Below are 19,577 nucleotides of genomic sequence, written 5' to 3'. Positions count from 1 at the left end.
CAGACCAGGCTTTGTCTGAATGGACGGAAATGGCCTGTCCCACCGCAGCACCACTCCTGACCCAAGGCCACTTCTTCCGTCACCAGGAAAGTGACGGACTCATACCAGTGCTGGTTAGCCTCACACATTTTCATTATATGGTGGGGGTTTTATGAGACTCTACCACAGGCTGTTTTTCAAATTTATTTAATTCATCCATCATGCTCTGAAGCCATTTGCTTTTTTATATTGGACAGATGTAATGAGATTTTGGACACTAAAAAATGTTTTTATTAAAAGTTATGACCCAGAGCTAGTTGGTAGGGGCTGTGCCATAAATCCCTAGAAGTGTGTGAATTTATAAAGGATGTAGAGACATAACCTTAACCTTTTAGGCCACACCATAGATTACAGGATCACTTAGGCTAATATTGCCTGCCCCCCACACCTCTGGCCAAATAGAACCATAATAACAGTAATTTATGTGGTTAACAGATGTGGTTGCTCTTCCTCTCCTCTTTGCCACAGTTGACTCCAGGAGAGCCAGGGTCTGGTGGAAGCAGGTGGTTGAAGACAGAAATGGTGGTGATGAGCCTGAAGGCCCTGCTGTGGTGGGTGTGGGCACATTGGTTCTCCTACTCTGCTCTGCAGCCCTAATACTAGGAAGCTCTCCTCAAAAGCAGGGAATGATGCAATTATTTCTATTCATGCATAATACTCCGCTTTAATGTCAATATTGTCAGATCTGTACTAATGTTGCAGTACTTCGAAATCATCCAAAAAATGATTAGCTTGTGCATATTGACCAAAACGTGACTAAAAAATATATAATAGACACCATATATATTATCTATAATATATATTATTCTTGTGAATTTGGTAATTAACATTTGTTTAGCAGAGTGCCAGGGTGTCCAGTGGTGAGCACAGTACAACAAAAGACTAAAAGGAAATTGTAATAGAGAAGTTTATTACTCACAGGTCCTGGAGGAGGTACGTAGCACACTTCAAGAGGTGACTCGGGGAAAGTCAAGGCAGGGTGCAGGCGGAGAAAGTATGCCAAGTATGGTAACTAAGGTGCGTACCTTTATTAGGGCCCACAAGTGAAGGGCTTTGGGGTCCCAGATTGGTCAGTTCACACCAAAAAGGGCAGGGTTTTGGTAAGCTCCACAGAGATCTTCTCTAAGGGGCAAGGTGGGAGAGACTACTAATCACAAGCCATTGGGAGAGTCATACTAGGAATTTACAATTACTTGTGACTCTGCTGTTTATCCAGGGTCTGCCTCATGGGAGAGACTGAGGTCAGTTCGAGGCCCCTGAAGTTAGCTGAGCCACGCAAAATGGATGCCAGTGCAGCAATATGGAGTAGTTTAGCGAAATCCTCAACAATTACAAACAATAAAATACAAAATTAACAAAACAATTAGTTTTGGTCAACTGCCAGCCACTTTTAAAACATGCATTTTTTCATATATTTTTGAGCACTGCTAGGTGCCAGATCCTCTACGAGCAGCCAAGATTCAGGAATAAATACAGCCTGGCTGTGCTTCTGGAAGGACAATGTAATCCGCACAGATGATGTGCTATTACTCTGATGATTTTCAGCTCAGAGGATCAAGGGGAGCTTCATGGAAGAGGTGGCCTTCCAGCTGGGTTTGAGGAATTTGGTACTTCAAACTTGCAGAGATGAGAAGAAGAGCCTTTCAAGCAGAGGGGACGGCATGCATAAGGGCACTCACAAAACTAGCTGTTCACAGACTACTCCAAAGAGCTAAGAGTTTGGCTAAAGCACATGATGGTATTTTTTCCTTTTAAAACTTTTCCTTTTCCTTGAGTGTAAATAAACATCATGCTCTTATCTGTTGCCAGCATTGAGGCTGGCTAGGTAATGCCTGGAATTGCAGGAAGATAGACTTTAAACCTACAAACTTACCACTGCTGGCTTTCCTCCTGGTCAGGCCCGTGTTTTCTCATCTACTTTTGCTGGGAACACACTGGCCACAGCTCCTGCCTGAGGAGACCGTGGGAGCAGAGAGCATAGACACTATCATCATTAAACTCATAAATCCATGCCATTTGTGTGTCACACTCTTCATCCTCATTCATCATCCCTTACACTTTCAGAACGGTCAACCATTTGAGGATTTTGAAGAACGGTTTGCTGCAGCCACCCCGGTAAGAATGAGAGGGCCCTATCTGATTAACTGTTTCAGGTCATGATCCCATCGTTCATTTCATGCTCATAAGTCGTGCCTTGTGGTTACAGAACAGAAACCTGCCGATGGACTTTGATGAGATTTTAGAGGCAACAAAGGTAAGGCCTCCAGGCTCTTGTTAAATGAGAGTCGTTCTGGTCATTCTCATGCATCCCATATTCTCCTCACCCAGCCTGCGTGAAGGGCAGCTGCCGGCTGTGCCCCAGTGGGGGCCTAGTGTAATATTCACAGGCAGATTATTGCTGAGCCCTGTGATGAGGTCAGAGAGTATGTGTGTATGAGAGATAGAAAGAGAGAGAGAGTGTGTGTGTGTTTGTATGTGTGTGTATTCCATTGAACAAATATATTTCAAGCTTCCAACATGTCCCAGGCATTCTGATAGATGCTAGATATTTAGTAAAATGGGAGGACACAGACTTTGTCCTCAAGGAGCTCACGTGTCACAGTGCAACATTGCACAGCATTGGGAAGATGAAGTAGGTTAGTCTAGTGTAGTGCACTAGAACCTAGTATACCAGGGGTTCAGGCACATAAGCAGGATGTGTTGAGTGCACCTAAGTGAATAAAAACCAGGCAAGGCTGCCATTGGGTGGGTATACCCTGGACTAGATGTACTGGTTGGTAACACAGGCCACCTCTGGCTAGAGGGTATTTGGAAAGTCTCTAGGACAGGGGTCCTCAACCTTGGCTGCAAATTAGAATCATCAGGATTCTTTTAAAGTCCCAGTTACGAGGCTGTACTTCAAACCATCTGATTCAGAATCTCTTAGGAGTGGGAACCAGGCAGCCATATTTCCCCCCAGGTACGCCCAGGGTTGAGAACCGCTGATCTAAGAGTATCATATAAGCTGTTCTGGACAGTGGGATGGGGCACATATTGAGTTAGGAAACACTTCCCAGAAAGAAAAAAAAAGTCCTCTAATTTCTGTCCTGAAGGATGAGTCGGAAAGGCAATTGGGAAAGGAATATATGTTCTCAGTAGAAGGAGGAACGTGTGCAAAGGCCCTGAGATGGCCCCTCCTGTTGTAACTCTGTAACTCCTGTTTCTCTTCTCCATTATGTTGCCCTGATTTTATCGATGGTCTGTCTTTCCATGAAATAGCCAGCCCAGGAGAGTAAGAGCAGGAACAGGCTCATACCCCCTCTTCTCAGTACAGCAGCTGATGCTCAATAGGGGCTCCATACTTTTCCTACACGAAGGAGCTCCTGATGCCAAAACATAAGGAGTGGGCTTGTGAGAATGTGTTTTGGGGGTCAGCCAAGGACAACTCAGACTTTATCAATGGCGCTTTCAGAATTTCTCTGCAGGAGGAGCTTAGGAGTCCACTTGCAGCCATCTAGTTGAAAGAAGGACCAGGGAACTAATCTCGAAACAGCAGTGGCACAACACTCTAAATATTACTCGAAAATCATCGCTTTTTCATATCAAAGAATGGCTGTGAAGGGGCTGGCCCAGGGGAGAGATTCAGGGCCTTCCTCCTCAACAACCAAGCTACCTTGATCCCCTTCACTGGACTGGGCAGCCTCCAGTATCCCCCTGGGAAATGCCCAGGGCCTGAAGAAGGTGGAATCTGCCATCGGCAGCCTCATTTCTACCAGATCTCTGCAGTGCTGGTAATGGAAAGGCGAATAGGCATCTTGAACTGACCTTCCAGTGGAGTTCTTCGGATGGATGTCTGTTTCGGCAGACCCTTTGGGAACCGTAGCTTCTGGTTAGAGAATATTGTGGCTATACTCCCACCATCTAGGGATGCTAAGTAGGGCTTGTGAAGGGATAGATAAACGAGGTGTTGCTTGGCCTGTGGGTCAAGCCCAGCTTCTTTTAGCCCACTGATCATGGGTAAGTCTTATCACCTCTCAGTCTCAGCTCATGTGCAAAAAGGACAGATAGACAGCTATGCCACCAGTGAGCTCAGGTAGCGTCAAAAATGATGATAGCGTATTGGAAAATGTATTGTAAACTATAAAATGTTCGACAAATGTGAATGGTTAGTTTTAATTCTCTCGAGGCCATTAAAATGATTAATTACAACAATATTATCAGATGGAACATGGTTTGTTAGGTTACAAATAAAAGGAGTATGGCAAACATGGTGGGGAGGGGTGTGAAAATAGATACTATTCCAGATTCTCAATCACATATGGTTATTAGAATTATTTTTAATTTTATGGCCTAAGAATCCCCCTTTTCTATAAAATTTAATTAACTCAAGTTTCTATTTAAACAGCAAATCCAATGGAATGAAATAACAATCTATGTTTTATGCCTCTGCATGTTTTTCTCGTTTAATCCTTGAGTGAAAATCATCTGGTAAGAGGAAAGTCTATATCTCAAGAATGAAGGTTATTTTAAAAGTTGTGCTTAAGGAGAAAATTAGCCAATAAATTATATTTATGATGTTAGTAAAAGTGTGCCATGAGTTCAACACATTTGAAATGTAAATTGTGTGACTTAATTATTAACTTCATTTTATTATTTTCCTACCACTGAAAATAGTTGTAGGCCATTTTAAAAGCATTGAGTCCCAATTGCAAGGAAGCCTAGAAGCTGCATGTTAATCAATTAAATAGAAGTATTCCTTATATGAATCTGGAAGAAAGCATAAGGATTGGTATAGTTTTCCCAAATGACATAAAATACTGTAAACATGGTAAAGACTCTTTGGCCGAGACAAGCCAGTATCTATAGAGTCCAGCCGGGTCTGGTCCCACTGTGACCTTACTCCTGTCCACTTTGCTGGTCTGCTTCCTGCTGCCCTCCACCCTCATGCTCATTACAAACTGCTTTTCTGCCCACCTGCTCAGACCTTCCAGGCCTCTTTCCTTTCTGCTCATGTACTTGCACCAGCCTGGATTGTCCTTCCTCTTCTTGTTTGCCTGACTGACTGCCTCATCTTCAGAATTCAGATCAGATCTCTTCCCTTTAGAAAACTCTCCTTAAGCTTCTTTGCCAAAAGCTGGCCAAGTCCCTTTCTCTGTTCTCCCACAGAGACCCCTGTTGCCATCTCTGCCACATTGCTTTGAAATCATCTACTTCTGTGGATCATCCCGCCAGACTGCAATCTCATCTTGGCATTTCTCACTATTCTGTTCACTGCACCTAGCACCCAAGAGGTGCCCAGCATGTATGGAAAAGGCATTGTGTAGTTGGGAAGGAAATTATTATGTGTATAGGGCCCTACTGTGTGCCCAGCGCTGTTACTTAGTCTGAAACCTTAAGGGGAAGAATTGAAAGTTCAATAAGCAAGCTAAACTTATTTCAGCAAAAAGAGCCTTTTGTGCCTTTTTAACAAGGCTTAGATGAACTTCAAAGAAATTCCTGTTATTAATATTGTCAATAAATCTGCAAAGGAAGTAGTATCATCTCTACCATGCAGGTGAGGGAACTATAGCTCCAAGGAGTTGCAGAGGTTGGAGGTGAATCCATTAACAGCTGGGGGACCTTTTCCAGTGCCCAGAGCCCACTCACTCTTCAGAAGGAGAGAATGATGTTTAGTTTTATGGTACTAAATTAGTTTTTTGATACTAAGTGTTCAGACTTAGAAGTGCCTGGATACTGCAGAATCCAGGTGCAGGGGGCCTGCGTGGCAGGCAGGCAGACTCTTCCAGTCCTTTCTATTGATTGATGTTTTTAGGTTCCCCCAATCACCAGTCTCCCTCTCTTCTCTGTCCCAGGGGTAACAGCTGCATCCTGGGCAGTAAGAAACTCAAGCTATGGAGCCAGAAAGGTCTGAAGAGATCTTTTAGCCTGTCCCCTGCATTTTACAGATGAGCTGAAAATGTTTTTTCCCCAGGGGGCAGGTTTTGCACAAAGCATATGATTATATACTTTAAGGCAGGCTGTTTGGTTCCTGCCCATAGACTTCCTACAGTCTCTGAAGCTGGAAGTGTATGCAGATTAATTTCTAAGTATATCTTGAAGGGTTTCTTCTGCTGCTATGGCTGGCCTTGCTCAGACACTCCTGTATGATGGATGGGAATATAGACGATACAGTGTCTGTAGTGATGGAGTTCCTAGCAGTGATTAATAGTGTAGATACTGGGCTGTTTTTGTTGCCCTTCCTGGTATTAAATGATATGTTTTCTTTTCTTCCAACTACATTTTTTATCCAAGGCTGGCATTTTCAGAGACTCTCATTTGACTGTATGCTCTTTATGGAGAAAATTCAAGTCCTGGCTTGTGTGACCTTGAGGTCTCCTCTGTAAGACTCAGTTGATTGATCTGTAGAAATGGGGATGATGAATTATACCTCTGAGGTTTGTGGTAGTGGGAGCATTTGCTGAGAAGTAGCCAAAAAGTCCTATCTCCTTATAGCTGGCACATAGAAGGCACTTTGTACATGTTGTGCACTCATAAAAGAAAAGTAGTGAGGGCATCACCTTCTTGCCTTTATGTCCTGGAGAAGAGAGACAGCACTGCACTTGATGGTGAATCAGAGTGAAGTGGTATGACAGGTTACGGGAGGTGGCTAAGCTGGAATCCCCTTAACTAAGCCCGGATAAACTGCCAGACACACTGAAGCAAGAATTGATTCCAGCTGCATCCCAGATGTTGTCTTTACGATCATGAAGTATGGTAATGGCCAGCTGGGCTTACTGTTTGTATAGTCATGATGATAAAGAAGCAAGGGTCCTCGTGTCACACCGTTTTAAAGCAGTGCCCAGTAGCATTGGCTTCCCTTGTGGTGACTTCATTATCTTTGTGTCTTTTCAGGCTGTGACCCAATTAGAACTTTTTGGGGATATGTCGACCCCTCCTGATATAACCTCTCCCCCCGTAAGTATGCACTGCAGCTCAACCCTCCCTCCCTCCCCTTCTCTTCTTCAGCTACACGGTGGTGAGAAGAAGGGCCTTGGGTAAAAGAGAGCTGGTGGCTTTCACCTCTGCCTCTTTCAAATTGTGTGATTTGGGAGAATTAACCAGCAATCTGAAACCTTGGTTTCCTCTGCTGCTTTTTAAAGGAATTATAAGGCTTCTGTTTTGAGAAGCAAGTGAAACCATGCATCAGCAATTAGGAGATACTTGGGTACTTGCTATTCTGTTGCTCAGTGGAGAAAGACATAACTGGGATGAGGTCCCTATCTGCTAGGAGCACACAGTCTAGCTGGGAACATGGGCCAGAAACTCAACAGGACTATAGACACGATGAGGCATTTGTCAGCACCTGCCCAGAGTCCACCCAGCCCAGTGTTCAGCCTAGGAAATGAGGTATCCTCCCTCTGCCTTGTCCTGTCTCCTGCCTTCTTTCCTTCCTCTCTCTCCCTCTCTCTTTTTGTCTTCTCCTCCCTTCTCCCCTGCCTCCTAGCTTCGCTGAGCTTCTCATGAAGCTTTGGATTCCCCACTCTAGTCTCAGCCAGGGTATATAGCCCATTGCTTGTCATTATTATAAGTCACTGATTGCAGGAGGATAAGAGATTACAGGGAACCCTAATTTAAAAATGAAAAGAAAAAAGAATTCAACCCTAAGCAAAATTGAATCCTGGTGCTTTGAGAACTGGTTGCATTCAAAGGCAACCCTATGAAAAAAAAATTAAAAAATTTAAAAAAGGCAATCCTATGGCCACAGCAAAGAACAGAACCCAGAAGCCCCCTCCAGGTCCTCTCCTGCCCCTTCCCCGGGAGCAGGAGGTGGGCAGAGAGCAATGAACCACAGCTGCACCAGCAGAAGCTGCTGGGAGAGGGCAGCTCCTCTGGGCTCTGCACAGTTGTGCATACCGAGGGATGGTGCCATGTGGTTTATTGGGGAGACGCACCTTACAGAGAAAAGGCTGTAATCTCAGCACAGAGGACAGATGGCACGAGACTACTGCCCACAGTTGCCGCCAGGGACACTAGACACAGCTGCCCTGCTCCCGACATCTGATGTCCACAGCAGACGTGACAGGGTACAGCAGCTCCTGTCTCCGGGGAAGCTGGGGCAGCTTGAACCAATTTCCTTTTCTCCTCCATCCCAGGGGTAAGAGCTGCATCTTGGGCATGTAGAAACTCAAGTTGTAGGGCCCGAAAGATCTGAAGAAATCTTCTAGCCTGTCCCCTGCATTTTACAGATGAGCAAACTGAGGCCTAGAGAGGGCACATGACTCCCCCTAAGATCACGTGGGGGAAACAGAACAGCCCCACTTATATTTAAAAGTGCTTAGCGCAGCAGCTCACGGCTGTTTCTGGCCCTGAACCCAAGTGCAGTCCAAATGGGTATTTAATAATCCCCAGAACAATGCCACTCCACCCGCAGGCTGCTGGTCTAAAAATGGCCCTGTCTAATTGCCGTGGTTTCAGGATTAATTGCTTGCCCCAGACTGTTCCAAGGGGAAAAGAAAAATAAGGATACAATGGCATCGCATAGACATACTTTATAGGAGAAAGGCTGCTGTAAATGGGTGTGAGCCTTTAAAAAACTGAATACTGACGCTTTTCTTTGAGTGCCCCCTCAGTATCCCTTCTGTCTGTTTGATTTGTCCCAGTACCTCTCACCTTCCCCACCAGTGCATGCAATGGACCTGTCTCGGGTTCCAGCAGAGGCTGGGTAATTTAGAGTTTGCTGCTCCTCAGGCTTCAGTTTTTTTATCATTTGAAAATATTTCCTTGTCTATGCACGTAGAGACTCAGACAGAATGTGGGAGGCACCAGGAGACAGGGGTCTCTGTTCTAGTCTCTGAGCTCTATTTGGTCATTTCGTCAGGCTGTTTATTTACTGTGTATTAAGTGACAAACCCTGAATTAGGTGCACAGTGGATCCTGAGTGGGTTCATGTCAGTTTAAGTTGACCCCCTCTAAAGGATGAAAGCTACATATTGTGGAATAATTCGATGGCCTGAAAAACACCCCCAAGGAGCAGGGGCTCAAACCAAAGAGTTGAGATTCTGGCCACTGTTTGCTGAGCACCTGCTAATGCGCCTCAGCATGGTACTAAGTGATTTAAATGCAGGATCTCTCTTCATTATCACAGCTGCTAAAAGGTAGGTCTCATTTGTCCTGTTTTATGGTCAGTGTATTCAACCAGCTTGTGGTCTGCATACCACATGTGTGGCCTGGACCATGGCTGGCTTCTCCAGTCCCTCCTGCCCCTGCTTCCTGCACCTACTGCCTCTCATCCTTGACGGCTCCTGAGCCCAGTTTCCCAGGGACCTCACACACCCTCAGCACCCCCTTTTCTCTCTAACAGACTCCTGCAACTCCAGGTGATGCCTTTATCCCGTCTTCATCTCAGACACTTCCGGCGAGTGCAGACATGTTTAGTTCTGTACCTTTCGGCACTGCTGCTGTACCCTCAGGTAAGCTGTCTTCGGCCCGCTTCCCTTCCTTCGGCTTCCACCTTTCAAGGAAGAGAAAGGGTTGATGTGAACCAGCTGTCAAATTATGCCCGAAGACTTGCGGAACCACCAGCCTCTCCTGTGACTCTTCAGATGACTTTGAGAGGCTGCCATTGGGAGGTGGGGGAGCATTTGCACACCTGTGGTAGGCTGTAGGCTGGAATTCAGTGAAGCCTTTCACCTGGAAAGGTCAAAATTCTAGGTTACTCAGTAGTAGACAGCTTCAGGGAGCCCAGTGCACATACAGCCGTGTAAATTAGTGCGAGTTCTCCTCGTGTGCATCCCAGCCAGAGGGAGGGAGGATGGCAGGTGGGGGGAAGTATGAACTCTCCACAGACCTCTTGGGATCAGATTGCCTCCTTTGGTAGAGATTTGAGAGTGGGGAGGCTCTCCATGCAAAGTGGGGTGCTGAGGGGACAGAGCCAAACTGCTAACAGTGAACTGGGAAGGTAATGGGGCTTTTAATGATTTTGAAAGTATTTGTTCTGTTTTCTAAGCATTCTTTTATATATATATATATATATATGAATATATAAGTATATATATACTGCTTTTACAATAGGTTGTGCATATATGTGTGCATATGTATATATAGTGACAGTATTGCAGGTGAGGTACAAATTGGCAGGATCTCCTTTCTTAACTTGTCTCCATGGCATCAGGCACTCCATGTAGCCAGACCGCTTGACTTGGCACAGGTCAGAGGTGGTGTTCCACTCTTTACATACATGAGAGCCTTAAAGACTGTTTTCTTTCTATGTATTTGAAATCTGTGGCTTCATCTTTCTATTTTATTCTTATATACAGCCAAAAGAACCTGAATATTTCCTTTTTTTAAGAAAATATTTTTATTTATTTGAGGGAGGGAGTGTGGACATGCAAGCAGGGGGCAGGAAGCAGAGGGGGAGAGGGAGAGAATCCTCAAGCAGACTCTACACCAAGCTGAGCATGGGCTCCAACAATGTGGGACTCGATCTCACAACACCAAGATCATGACCTGAGCCAAAATCAACAGCCCCCAACAGTTAACCAACTGAGCCACCCAGGAGCCCTGAGCCTGAATATTTTCAAATATACATTTCCTTGAGTTTTTCTCTATAAATAATTTTAGCTACGCAGAGTTAGAAGCAAATTCTTGCCACCGAATATGAACCTTGCTGTTATTCAAAATGAAGTAAAAATTCGTACTCTATTCTGAAATAGTTAAAATTATTCCCCATAAGCCCAGAGATCATTATGCACTTTCAGAAGCAACAGAGGTCGGTAGCCATTGGATCTTGCTAACACTTTAGAATCTGCAAGTAATGCAGACTTTTAATTGCTGAGCTTCCCAATCAAATCTGTTTTACCCATCTCTAAAATGGTACCGTGGTGATGGCTGGTTTTCCTTACCTAAAATGGATATTAAAATCTCCTCGGGAATAGTGTAATAGAATGCATCATTTAAAATAAGAGTAACAGTTTTCCATCTGAAATGTATCACCTTCCCGTGTTGAAACTACATGCTTTCCCCTCATTATCTGATCTATGAAGATGATGTGCTGAGACAGGTAATGGGAACGCTCAGCCCCAAACTTACCAACTTGCAGATGTGTTCATTCCACAAATATTCACTCCTCAGTGAATGAGCCAGGCCCTATTCTAGGTGCTTGGGGTGTGCCCGTGAACATGACAGATGCAGGTCCTGCCCTCATGGCATTTCCCTTTCTACTGTGGAGACAGGCAACAACATAAAAATAAGTAACATACCTAGTATGTCTGAAAATAGTAAGTGGTGTGGATAGAAGAAAGTCAAGGGGAGTGTAGGGGCTTTAGAGCAAGTGTAAATAAAGGTTATGGTCAGGAGGGGCTCATGCAGAGGTGAGGTGTGAGCAGACTATGTGAGGATGGAAGCCAGGAAGCTGTCTAGGAAGAATACTCTAGGCAAGTCTCCATCCTCCTTCTCCATAAGTGGGAGTGGGACAGGATGCAATCACACAGCTCCCTGCCCTAACATTTGCATAAAAGCACCCTGAGGACCTGGCCGAGCCACACACAGAACTACTCTGGACCTTCTCCTGAGCCTGTGTCAGATGAGGGCTTTGAAAACCTGGGTTTTAGTCTTGCTACTTGACTAGCCGTGTTGCAAACTACGGACAAGCCAGTTCACGTCTAGATTCGGGTTCTTCAGCTGCTCAAAAAAAAAAAAAATTGATTGATTACCTCCACAATTTCACTGTTTAGAATGTAAGTGTAAAATTAATTTCATTGAGCACATTTTGGTTCTCAAAGTGCCTGCTTCTATTCAGATATGCTGAGGAACAAAAGTAGATGTCAGTGGGTGGTCAACTATCAGCCTCTCTTCCTTGGAATGGCCCTAAGAAATCTCTGCAGATGCTGAGTCGCCATCTGCCCGTCCCCAGTTGTCCAACCAGTGACAGGGAGCCAGGGACACGAACCACGGCATGCAGTACAACAGATGGGCTACGGGTTGGGGTCCAGGGTGTGTGTGTGTGGTTTGCATCTGATGGGCTGGGTTCAAATCCTAGCTCATCTATTTATGTATGTTTTAGACTCCTGAGCCAATTACTTAACCTGCCAGAGCCAGAGTTTCTAAATCTTTATAAATGAGTAAAAAATAATACTTCCCTTGCAACAATATCATGAGAATTAAATGAGAAAACAAAGTGAAGCATCCTGAAAATTGCCGGCATACTGTGGATGCTTCAGTGAGCAAATGCAGCTCGTGTTGCTACTATTATGATTATTATGACTCTTATTTTTAAAGTAGAAGAAAATGTCTTGTCCTGCCTATATTTTTTCCCTTTAACCTTTTTGGAATATTTAGAAAAACATCCATGTAATAAAGTTTAGCTTTGGCCTCTTAACTGTACATGACAGAGCTGGCCTGAGGGCTTAGAGGATATACTGCATAGAAATACAGACCTGCCACTAGCCAACTGGGTAAAACTCAGCTAAATCTCCTCTGAGCCTCAAGGAGCTTATCTGTGAAATGGGGATGGTAACTCCACCATATAGCTGGTCGGACGATTGCCTGAGTTCATACACATAGTGGAACATTTAAAGTGGTGTTTGGTGGTGTTTCTATCGGTAAGCAGTCAACAGATGTTTGCTACCCTGTCTGTTAGGAGCCTGGCTCTGTTCCCCATACCCTGTGGTAGCTGCCTCAAGCCTTCCCCTCAGCCACCTACAGTATCTCAAACACAGAGTAAAGAGATACTGTATCAGCGACACAGAGGCTTGTTGCAAGGATCAATGTCACATAAATGTAAGCTCCATGAGGGAAAGGTTTTTGTTTTTCTTAATTATTGTGTTCTTTACTGGATCTCCAGAGACCAAAACAGTGCTTCACACTCAATAGGGATCTTTTTGAATGAATGAATAAATCAGTGAATGAATGAGATCATGTACATAAGCATTACCATACAAGTTCTGCATAAATGTCGGGAGAGTCCCTTAGTTTTCCATATTTTTCTCACATTTTAGGCTGCTTTTTAAATTCAAATAATGAGGTATCCCCAGGTGCAAGCATCTGGTTATAAATTGCAATTTTCGACACTCCTTAAAAATCTAACTGCAAGGCAGTAATGCAGGTGTTTCCTTTCACTTCACAGCAAGGAGATTTATGATTGATCTGAACTCCATGGCATAAACAGATGCTCCATGGCACCTCCTCCCTCCACCGTCGAACGTTAATGAGTAAATGTTACTAAGCAGTTAAGTGGCTGCAGTGGCAGCCACCAAGTGGCTCCCCCATGTCCGCTGCTACTGCAGCGCTGACACTGAGGTGTCCCATCAGGCGTGCATGATGCCATGTGGCCAGAGAACCTTAGCTCACAGGTCTGGGGGAAGCCCAGGCTACAGAGACCCCCACCCCCCAGAAAAACTAGTAAGACCTGCGAGTTCCCTAACATGATACCCAATTACCCTCTGCTGCTTTTTTTTTTTCTTTTGAATATTGTGCTTGGGTCTGAAGCAGATGGCACGAAGCCAGAGAGACATGCTAATAGCTCTCTCCAGAAAAGTGTGCACAGCCCATCTGTTGGTTCCTTGTGGGAAAAAAAAAAGACAGGGGAAAGAAAAACCTGCCACCAACAGTAGAATCATCAGCGATCACAGCACTTACAGATCTTCGAGTTTAATTGTACACTTGGAAAAATGCAGTGAAGGCATTTATTCCACTATGACTCATTCACCTTTATAGAGAGACTCTCTCCCATCTCAGGCATTTATGGAGCAGCTGATGTGTGCCCAAAACTGTGCCAAACACAGAGGAGAAGGAAAGGGAAAGTAAAATGTTCCTACTAGCAGGTGGTTTCTTGTCTAATGACGGAAGACAGAATAACTGGGCAGTTGCAACACAGTGTGACCAAGTGCCACCACAGAGATGACCCCTGGGGTCTGCAGAAGCCCAGAGGAGAACCAGTGGAGTGCAGAGGGCAGAAAAAGTGCCCAGCAGAGGTGCTGCTGAACTGGTTCTCAGAGAGTGCATAAGGAGTAGCCAGGTGAGGTAGGGGTGGCTGTCCAGGCAGGAGCACCAGCAGGGATGAGAGAGAGCCGGTGGACCTTTGTTTGCAGCTGCTGTAGGGAAAGGTGGGATGAAGAGGTAGGAAGGGGCCTGATCCCCGAAGGCTCCTAAGCCAAGCTAAGGCATCCGAACCTTATAGTCAAGACAGTGAAGCACTATATTGCCTCTTAGAGCAATCCTCCGGTGGCAACGAGGGGTGTGGAGTGGAAGCAAAGTGAAAGACAGCCTAGCCTGGCTGGAGGCTGAAATCTTCCATCCCCTTCCCAAAATGGGCATCAGGATTGAGGTCATTGAAAGATCTGTGTCTCCGCCCCATCAGATTTAGTGCCCCCTTTTTACGACAGATCTTTGTAATGTCTCCTTTAAATTCTTGAAATGAAATTCATAGATGATATAACTTATCTAATAGTTTTTTTTAAATATAATGCCTTCATTATAAGGAGGAAACTTTTTTTTTAAGATTTTATTTATTCATGAGAAACAGAGAGAGGCAGAGATCTAGGCAGTGGAAGAAGCAGGCTTCCTGCAGGGAGCCCGATGCAGGACTTGATCCCAGGACCCCGGGATCATGCCCTGGGCCAAAAGCAGACGCTCAACCGCTGAGCCACCCAGGTGGGGTGGCTTAAAAGGAGGAAGCTTTTAAAAGCTAATTTGTAATAAAAAGATACCTATTTCAATAAGGGAAATACCCAGGTATAGCTGCGCTAGAAGTCCTACTAAGTGGCCAGGTGTGTAGAACTATAAATAGAGTCTCTGCAAGTGCAGAGGGACACAGGAACGCCGTGTGGGTTCAAACACCAGGGAAAGTATTTCTGTCGGGAACCTCAACTTTCCCAAATGGTGAGCAACTCTTGACCGTGTTCCAAACAAGACAAAATACAGTCGGCCTACACAGCTGTTACCTTCCCAGAAAACTAAGTGCATTGAAACTATGCAAAGAAACTGAATTTCTAGGTAATACAATGTCCAGCCCATACTCAAATATTATCGCAGCCAGAACGTGGGGGAATTCTTTTTTATGCACGTTGGTCTCACACAGTATAGGATATCAAGTATCCAAGCTCTCTGCTTCTCAGGTGCACCTAGTGGCTCCCACTAGCAAGTTAACCTGACAACCAAAATATACCCCACAAGTTTCCTGATCATCCCCCCATCAAAGTAAATCAGAAAATATGAAAAACAGTTGTGGAATTCTTAATCTGTTAGTGGGCTCGAGTCACTGCCTTATTATGTGATGGGTGTGGTGAGAAGCGATGCAAGCAGGTCTCAGGTTTGAAATGCCAGCACCAACGTCTCGTCACCCCTCTGATTTCAGTGCAGTAGGGCTAAGCGATCACATAAGGATATGGTCTGTTTGCCTTGTCAACACCCCCTAGGAGCCTGTCACACTGCTGGATTCATCAGCAAGGAGCCTGTGTGTCCTGTCTCCTCCACCTTTCTGGAACCTCTTCTCACCTCACAAGGAAATGGCTGGACCTGGAATGTCTCCATTCCTTAGTCATCAGTTGAAGGGCAGGGGATCTGAGGCTGGAGCATGAGTGAGGCACTCTGCACATGGTTTCTCTGGGCTCCCCACAGTCATTGACATCACCCATGACATGATCAGAGCCACGGGGCCTGCCTGCCTTCCCTTTGGAAGTTGCTAGGATACCTTGCCCCCACTCCTCTCTCTTGGCCTCACTCCTGTACACCTGTAAACTCCTTCTGACAGCCATGAAAAGGCTGGTTTTGAGAGATCAGGCCAAACCAGCTTCTCCCTCCTCTCCTCTGCCTGGCCTGGGCATCTGTCTCCCAGGCTCAATGGCACATGTATATGTCCATGGGGCCCTCGGAGAAGGGCAGGGATCACTGGAAGCACGTGGGAATTTCTCTGGCCCTGTCCAACATTTGCTAAACCCTGGTGTACTTACTATCCAGATATCAGAAATTGGTCTTGGCTGTCTGGCTGGGGCAGTGTGATGTAGAGGGAAGAACACCACTAGCTGTGGGGACAAGTGACCTCAGTTCAGATCCTGATCCCACTTCATGCTGTCTCTGTGACCCTAAGCATGGACTTTCCCTCTCTGAACACCTATTTCCTTATCTCTAGAATGGGGATGAGAATACCTGCCCTGCAGGGATTCCGTGAGGATGTGAAGCACCTAATACTGTACCTAGAACATCATAGACATCGAATACATGGAAATTATTTGTGTTACTCTTGATACTGTGAAAAGTGTCACTTCTCCTTTTAAAATGGTTATATCTCACCTGAAAGGACTTAGTACAGCCAGCAATTAACAGGGTGACATATGTGAGTAGACCCTTGGGAGTTTTGGCGTCCCCAACCTATGCCACTGTACAAGGTGCTCCTGAGTAGACAGTCCCTAAAATCGGCATGATGACAATGCAGTAATAATGTGTTCTAATACCTGGAGCTACCACTTATTATATGGCTGCTATGTATCAAGCAAGGGATTAAGTACTTCCTAGGATTTCTCTGATTTAAATCCTACTAATTGCTAACATTTACTGAATGCATACTTGGTGTCAGGTGCAGTAGTCCATCTCAAAAACGTCATCTCCATTTATCTTTAAACCAAGCCCATGAGGCAGAGAGTATTTTTTGCCCATTTCACAGACGAGGAGAGAAAGCCCGAGAGAGCTTGTGGCACTCTCCCTAAACTCCGTAGATAAGAAGCAGCAGTCCAAATTTTAACCTAGACCTCAACATCCCCGATACTCTGATTCTTCTTCCCTCAGCACATGTTTTCCATGCTGAAAAGGAAGATCTTATAACCTGGCTTTCTAACCAAGAGCTTGAGGTTTAGAAAGTTTAAGTGTTTGGTCTAGCCAGAAGGGGAGGCAAGATTCAAACCCAAATGTACCCGATGTCTAGTACTCTACCTTTTCCACTGAGACACACCAGCTCCTGAGGCTGTGTGGAGTCGGAAACCTTTAATTATAGCAATATTATCATTATCTCCCAAACACCTGCCCGGCTTGCTCGCTCACTGCATTCTAGTTTTGCTTATGAGTCCCCTTCTTAGAGAGGTTTCTCCAGACCGTGGCTCTGGAAGGAACACTCCATTGAAAGCAGGAACTTTCATCTTACTCATCTTTGTGGCCCGGGTCTCTAGCACAGAGCCTGGAACGTAACAACTGCTCAGTATCTTTCTGCCAATCACCTGAATCCATGAATTATTCTTTCCCAGGGTACATGACTCATCTTTCTCACCCTTCCAGGTTATGTTGCAATGGGCGCCGTCCTCCCATCCTTCTGGGGCCAGCAGCCCCTCGTCCAACAGCAGATCGCCATGGGTGCTCAGCCACCAGTCGCTCAGGTGATGCCGGGGGCTCAGCCCATCGCATGGGGCCAGCCGGGTCTCTTCCCTGCCACTCAGCAGCCCTGGCCAACTGTAGCCGGGCAGTTTCCGCCAGCCGCCTTCATGCCCACACAAACTGTTATGCCTTTGCCAGCCGCCATGTTCCAAGGTCCCCTCACCCCCCTTGCAACTGTCCCAACCACGGGTGACTCCACCAGGTCAAGTCCACAGACCGAGAAGCCCAGACAGAAAATGGGGAAAGAAATGTTTAAGGATTTCCAGATGGCCCAGCCGCCACCCGTGCCCTCCCGCAAACCCGACCAACCCTCCCTCACCTGTACCTCAGAGGCCTTCTCCAGTTACTTCAACAAAGTCGGGGTGGCACAGGATACAGATGACTGTGATGACTTTGACATCTCCCAGTTGAATTTGACCCCTGTGACTTCTACCACACCATCAACCAACTCACGTGAGTGCCCTTCTTGGGAGACCTAACTCCAATGAGAGCGATGCCTTGTTTCTGGAGTCACAGAACTCATCTCAGTTCACATTCAGCAGGCTTCTTGGTTTATATGACTACTAATAATAATAGCTACCAGTTATGAGGTGCCAATTATACATATCTACCTCGTAACCATTGTTTTTATACTTTTATACTCATAACAATGCTTATTACAGGTTTTGTTAGACCTGTCTGACCAATAATGAGAGTGAGGTTCAAGGACAACGAGAGTGGTAGAATCAAATACATACCTGTTATTTTCCTACCGGTCACTCTGCTTCTAATGTTTTTGTTGATCTGCTCATCTATCCATCCATTCATTCATTATCCCTCCTTATGACACAGATTTTGGTACGGCTTGTTGAAATGGAAATGAATAGTGAATATGAATTTTAAAAGTCTGGGAAATAAGGACAAAAAATTGGAGTAGAAAACTAAAATCAAGAAAAAACTTACGGGAAAGAAAGAGCAGCCATAAGACCTCATCCAGCTGGTTTAGTTGAAGCCAGATTTTGGCTCAGGGCTTTGGGTCGTCAAAGAGAAAAAATGGTAGTGAAGCAGAAATCTCTAGACTGGGAACCTAGAGAGCAGATTTATCACTTCCTAGTTTTGTGCCTGTCGGCAAGTCATTTTTGTGAGCCTCAATTTCCTCATCTATCTTAGGCTAAGGGATATTACAAGGATCAGTGGTACATGTACTGAAACATTGTATACATCACAAATTTTAAGGTATTTTTGTCACCATTATGACTGCATATTGAACGGTTCTGTCAAATACCTGGACCAGAGTTCCAACCTTTGCTCTTCTATCACAAGCTGTGTCTTTGGCCATATGTGTGACTTTCTTAACCTCAGCTGTGTCATGGGTAAAATGCATTGAGTTGGCTTGGATGATGAGGAGTATACTTCCTTCTAGTTCAGGCACTCAGTGATTCTTTCCCAGATCACTTTTCTACTGTAAGCATCCAAAAAGCCATGACCATGCAGCCAATCAGAATCTAGATACACTTGAGCACACATATGCTCGGAAAGGTGTCTGGTAATTCAGCCCATGCCTTTGACAATTGATAGGGAAAAGAAAAAGTCTCATGGAACAATGAGTTTGGCGTTTTCATTACTGTCACAGATGATAGGGATCACTGCTTGGCCAATAGTGAGAATTGTCAAAAAATCTAATGTTAACACAATTAGGTGGTGTTATTTCAGCCAGGTTCAGAAGGCAGTTCTGAAAAGGAATGCCTTTTATGTGTATAAACAATCTACTTCTACTCAGGCCATGTGATCTCCATATGAGGGCATCTCTATTAGCTCCACGTCACAGGGTTTCAGTGAAGAATAATGCATAAAAAATGAAATGCTGGGGGAATGAGAGCCATGCATAAATAAGCAAGCATCTTTTGAAAGCAAGTGTCTCTCTTTCAATGGACTTGCATGCCAGCTATAAATAAAAGGGAAGTTTCAGTTCTTTGAGGACAGGACATATGTCCTAATCACCAGTCTACTTCTTCTAATGCTAACATAGCATCTAGCGTGTGGGAGACATTTGGAAAAAATCGTAGAGATTGAAATGAACAGAACAAAGGCCATTCAGCTGTGGTTGTGTTTTACAACTTGGGCTTTATTGATATTTGGGGCCAGATAATTCTTTGTTGTGGGATGTGTGTTGTGCTTATAGGATGATGAGCAGCATCCCTGCCTCCACCCACTAGATGCCAGAAATACATGTCCTGTCCCCC

General features: G+C 45.0%; 1 protein-coding gene across 1 annotated transcript in view; it reads left to right on the top strand.

Moving 5' to 3' along the window:
• The window catches only part of DAB1 (DAB adaptor protein 1), a 1,111,289-nt gene that overhangs the window by 1,075,175 nt on the left and 16,537 nt on the right, over nucleotides 1-19,577 (top strand). Inside the window, exons 13-17 of the mRNA XM_055307012.1 lie at nucleotides 2,104-2,154; nucleotides 2,246-2,293; nucleotides 6,910-6,972; nucleotides 9,359-9,467; nucleotides 17,260-17,808. Of these exons, the coding sequence (XP_055162987.1) occupies nucleotides 2,104-2,154; nucleotides 2,246-2,293; nucleotides 6,910-6,972; nucleotides 9,359-9,467; nucleotides 17,260-17,808 (820 nt within the window). The remainder of the gene's footprint in view (nucleotides 1-2,103; nucleotides 2,155-2,245; nucleotides 2,294-6,909; nucleotides 6,973-9,358; nucleotides 9,468-17,259; nucleotides 17,809-19,577) is intronic.

The sequence above is a fragment of the Nyctereutes procyonoides genome, unplaced genomic scaffold (genome assembly GCF_905146905.1).
Source record: "Nyctereutes procyonoides isolate TBG_1078 unplaced genomic scaffold, NYPRO_anot_genome, whole genome shotgun sequence".
Lineage (NCBI taxonomy): Eukaryota > Metazoa > Chordata > Mammalia > Carnivora > Canidae > Nyctereutes > Nyctereutes procyonoides.
Note: the sequence above shows the minus strand (reverse complement) of the source record. Positions and strands in the feature narration are given on the sequence as shown.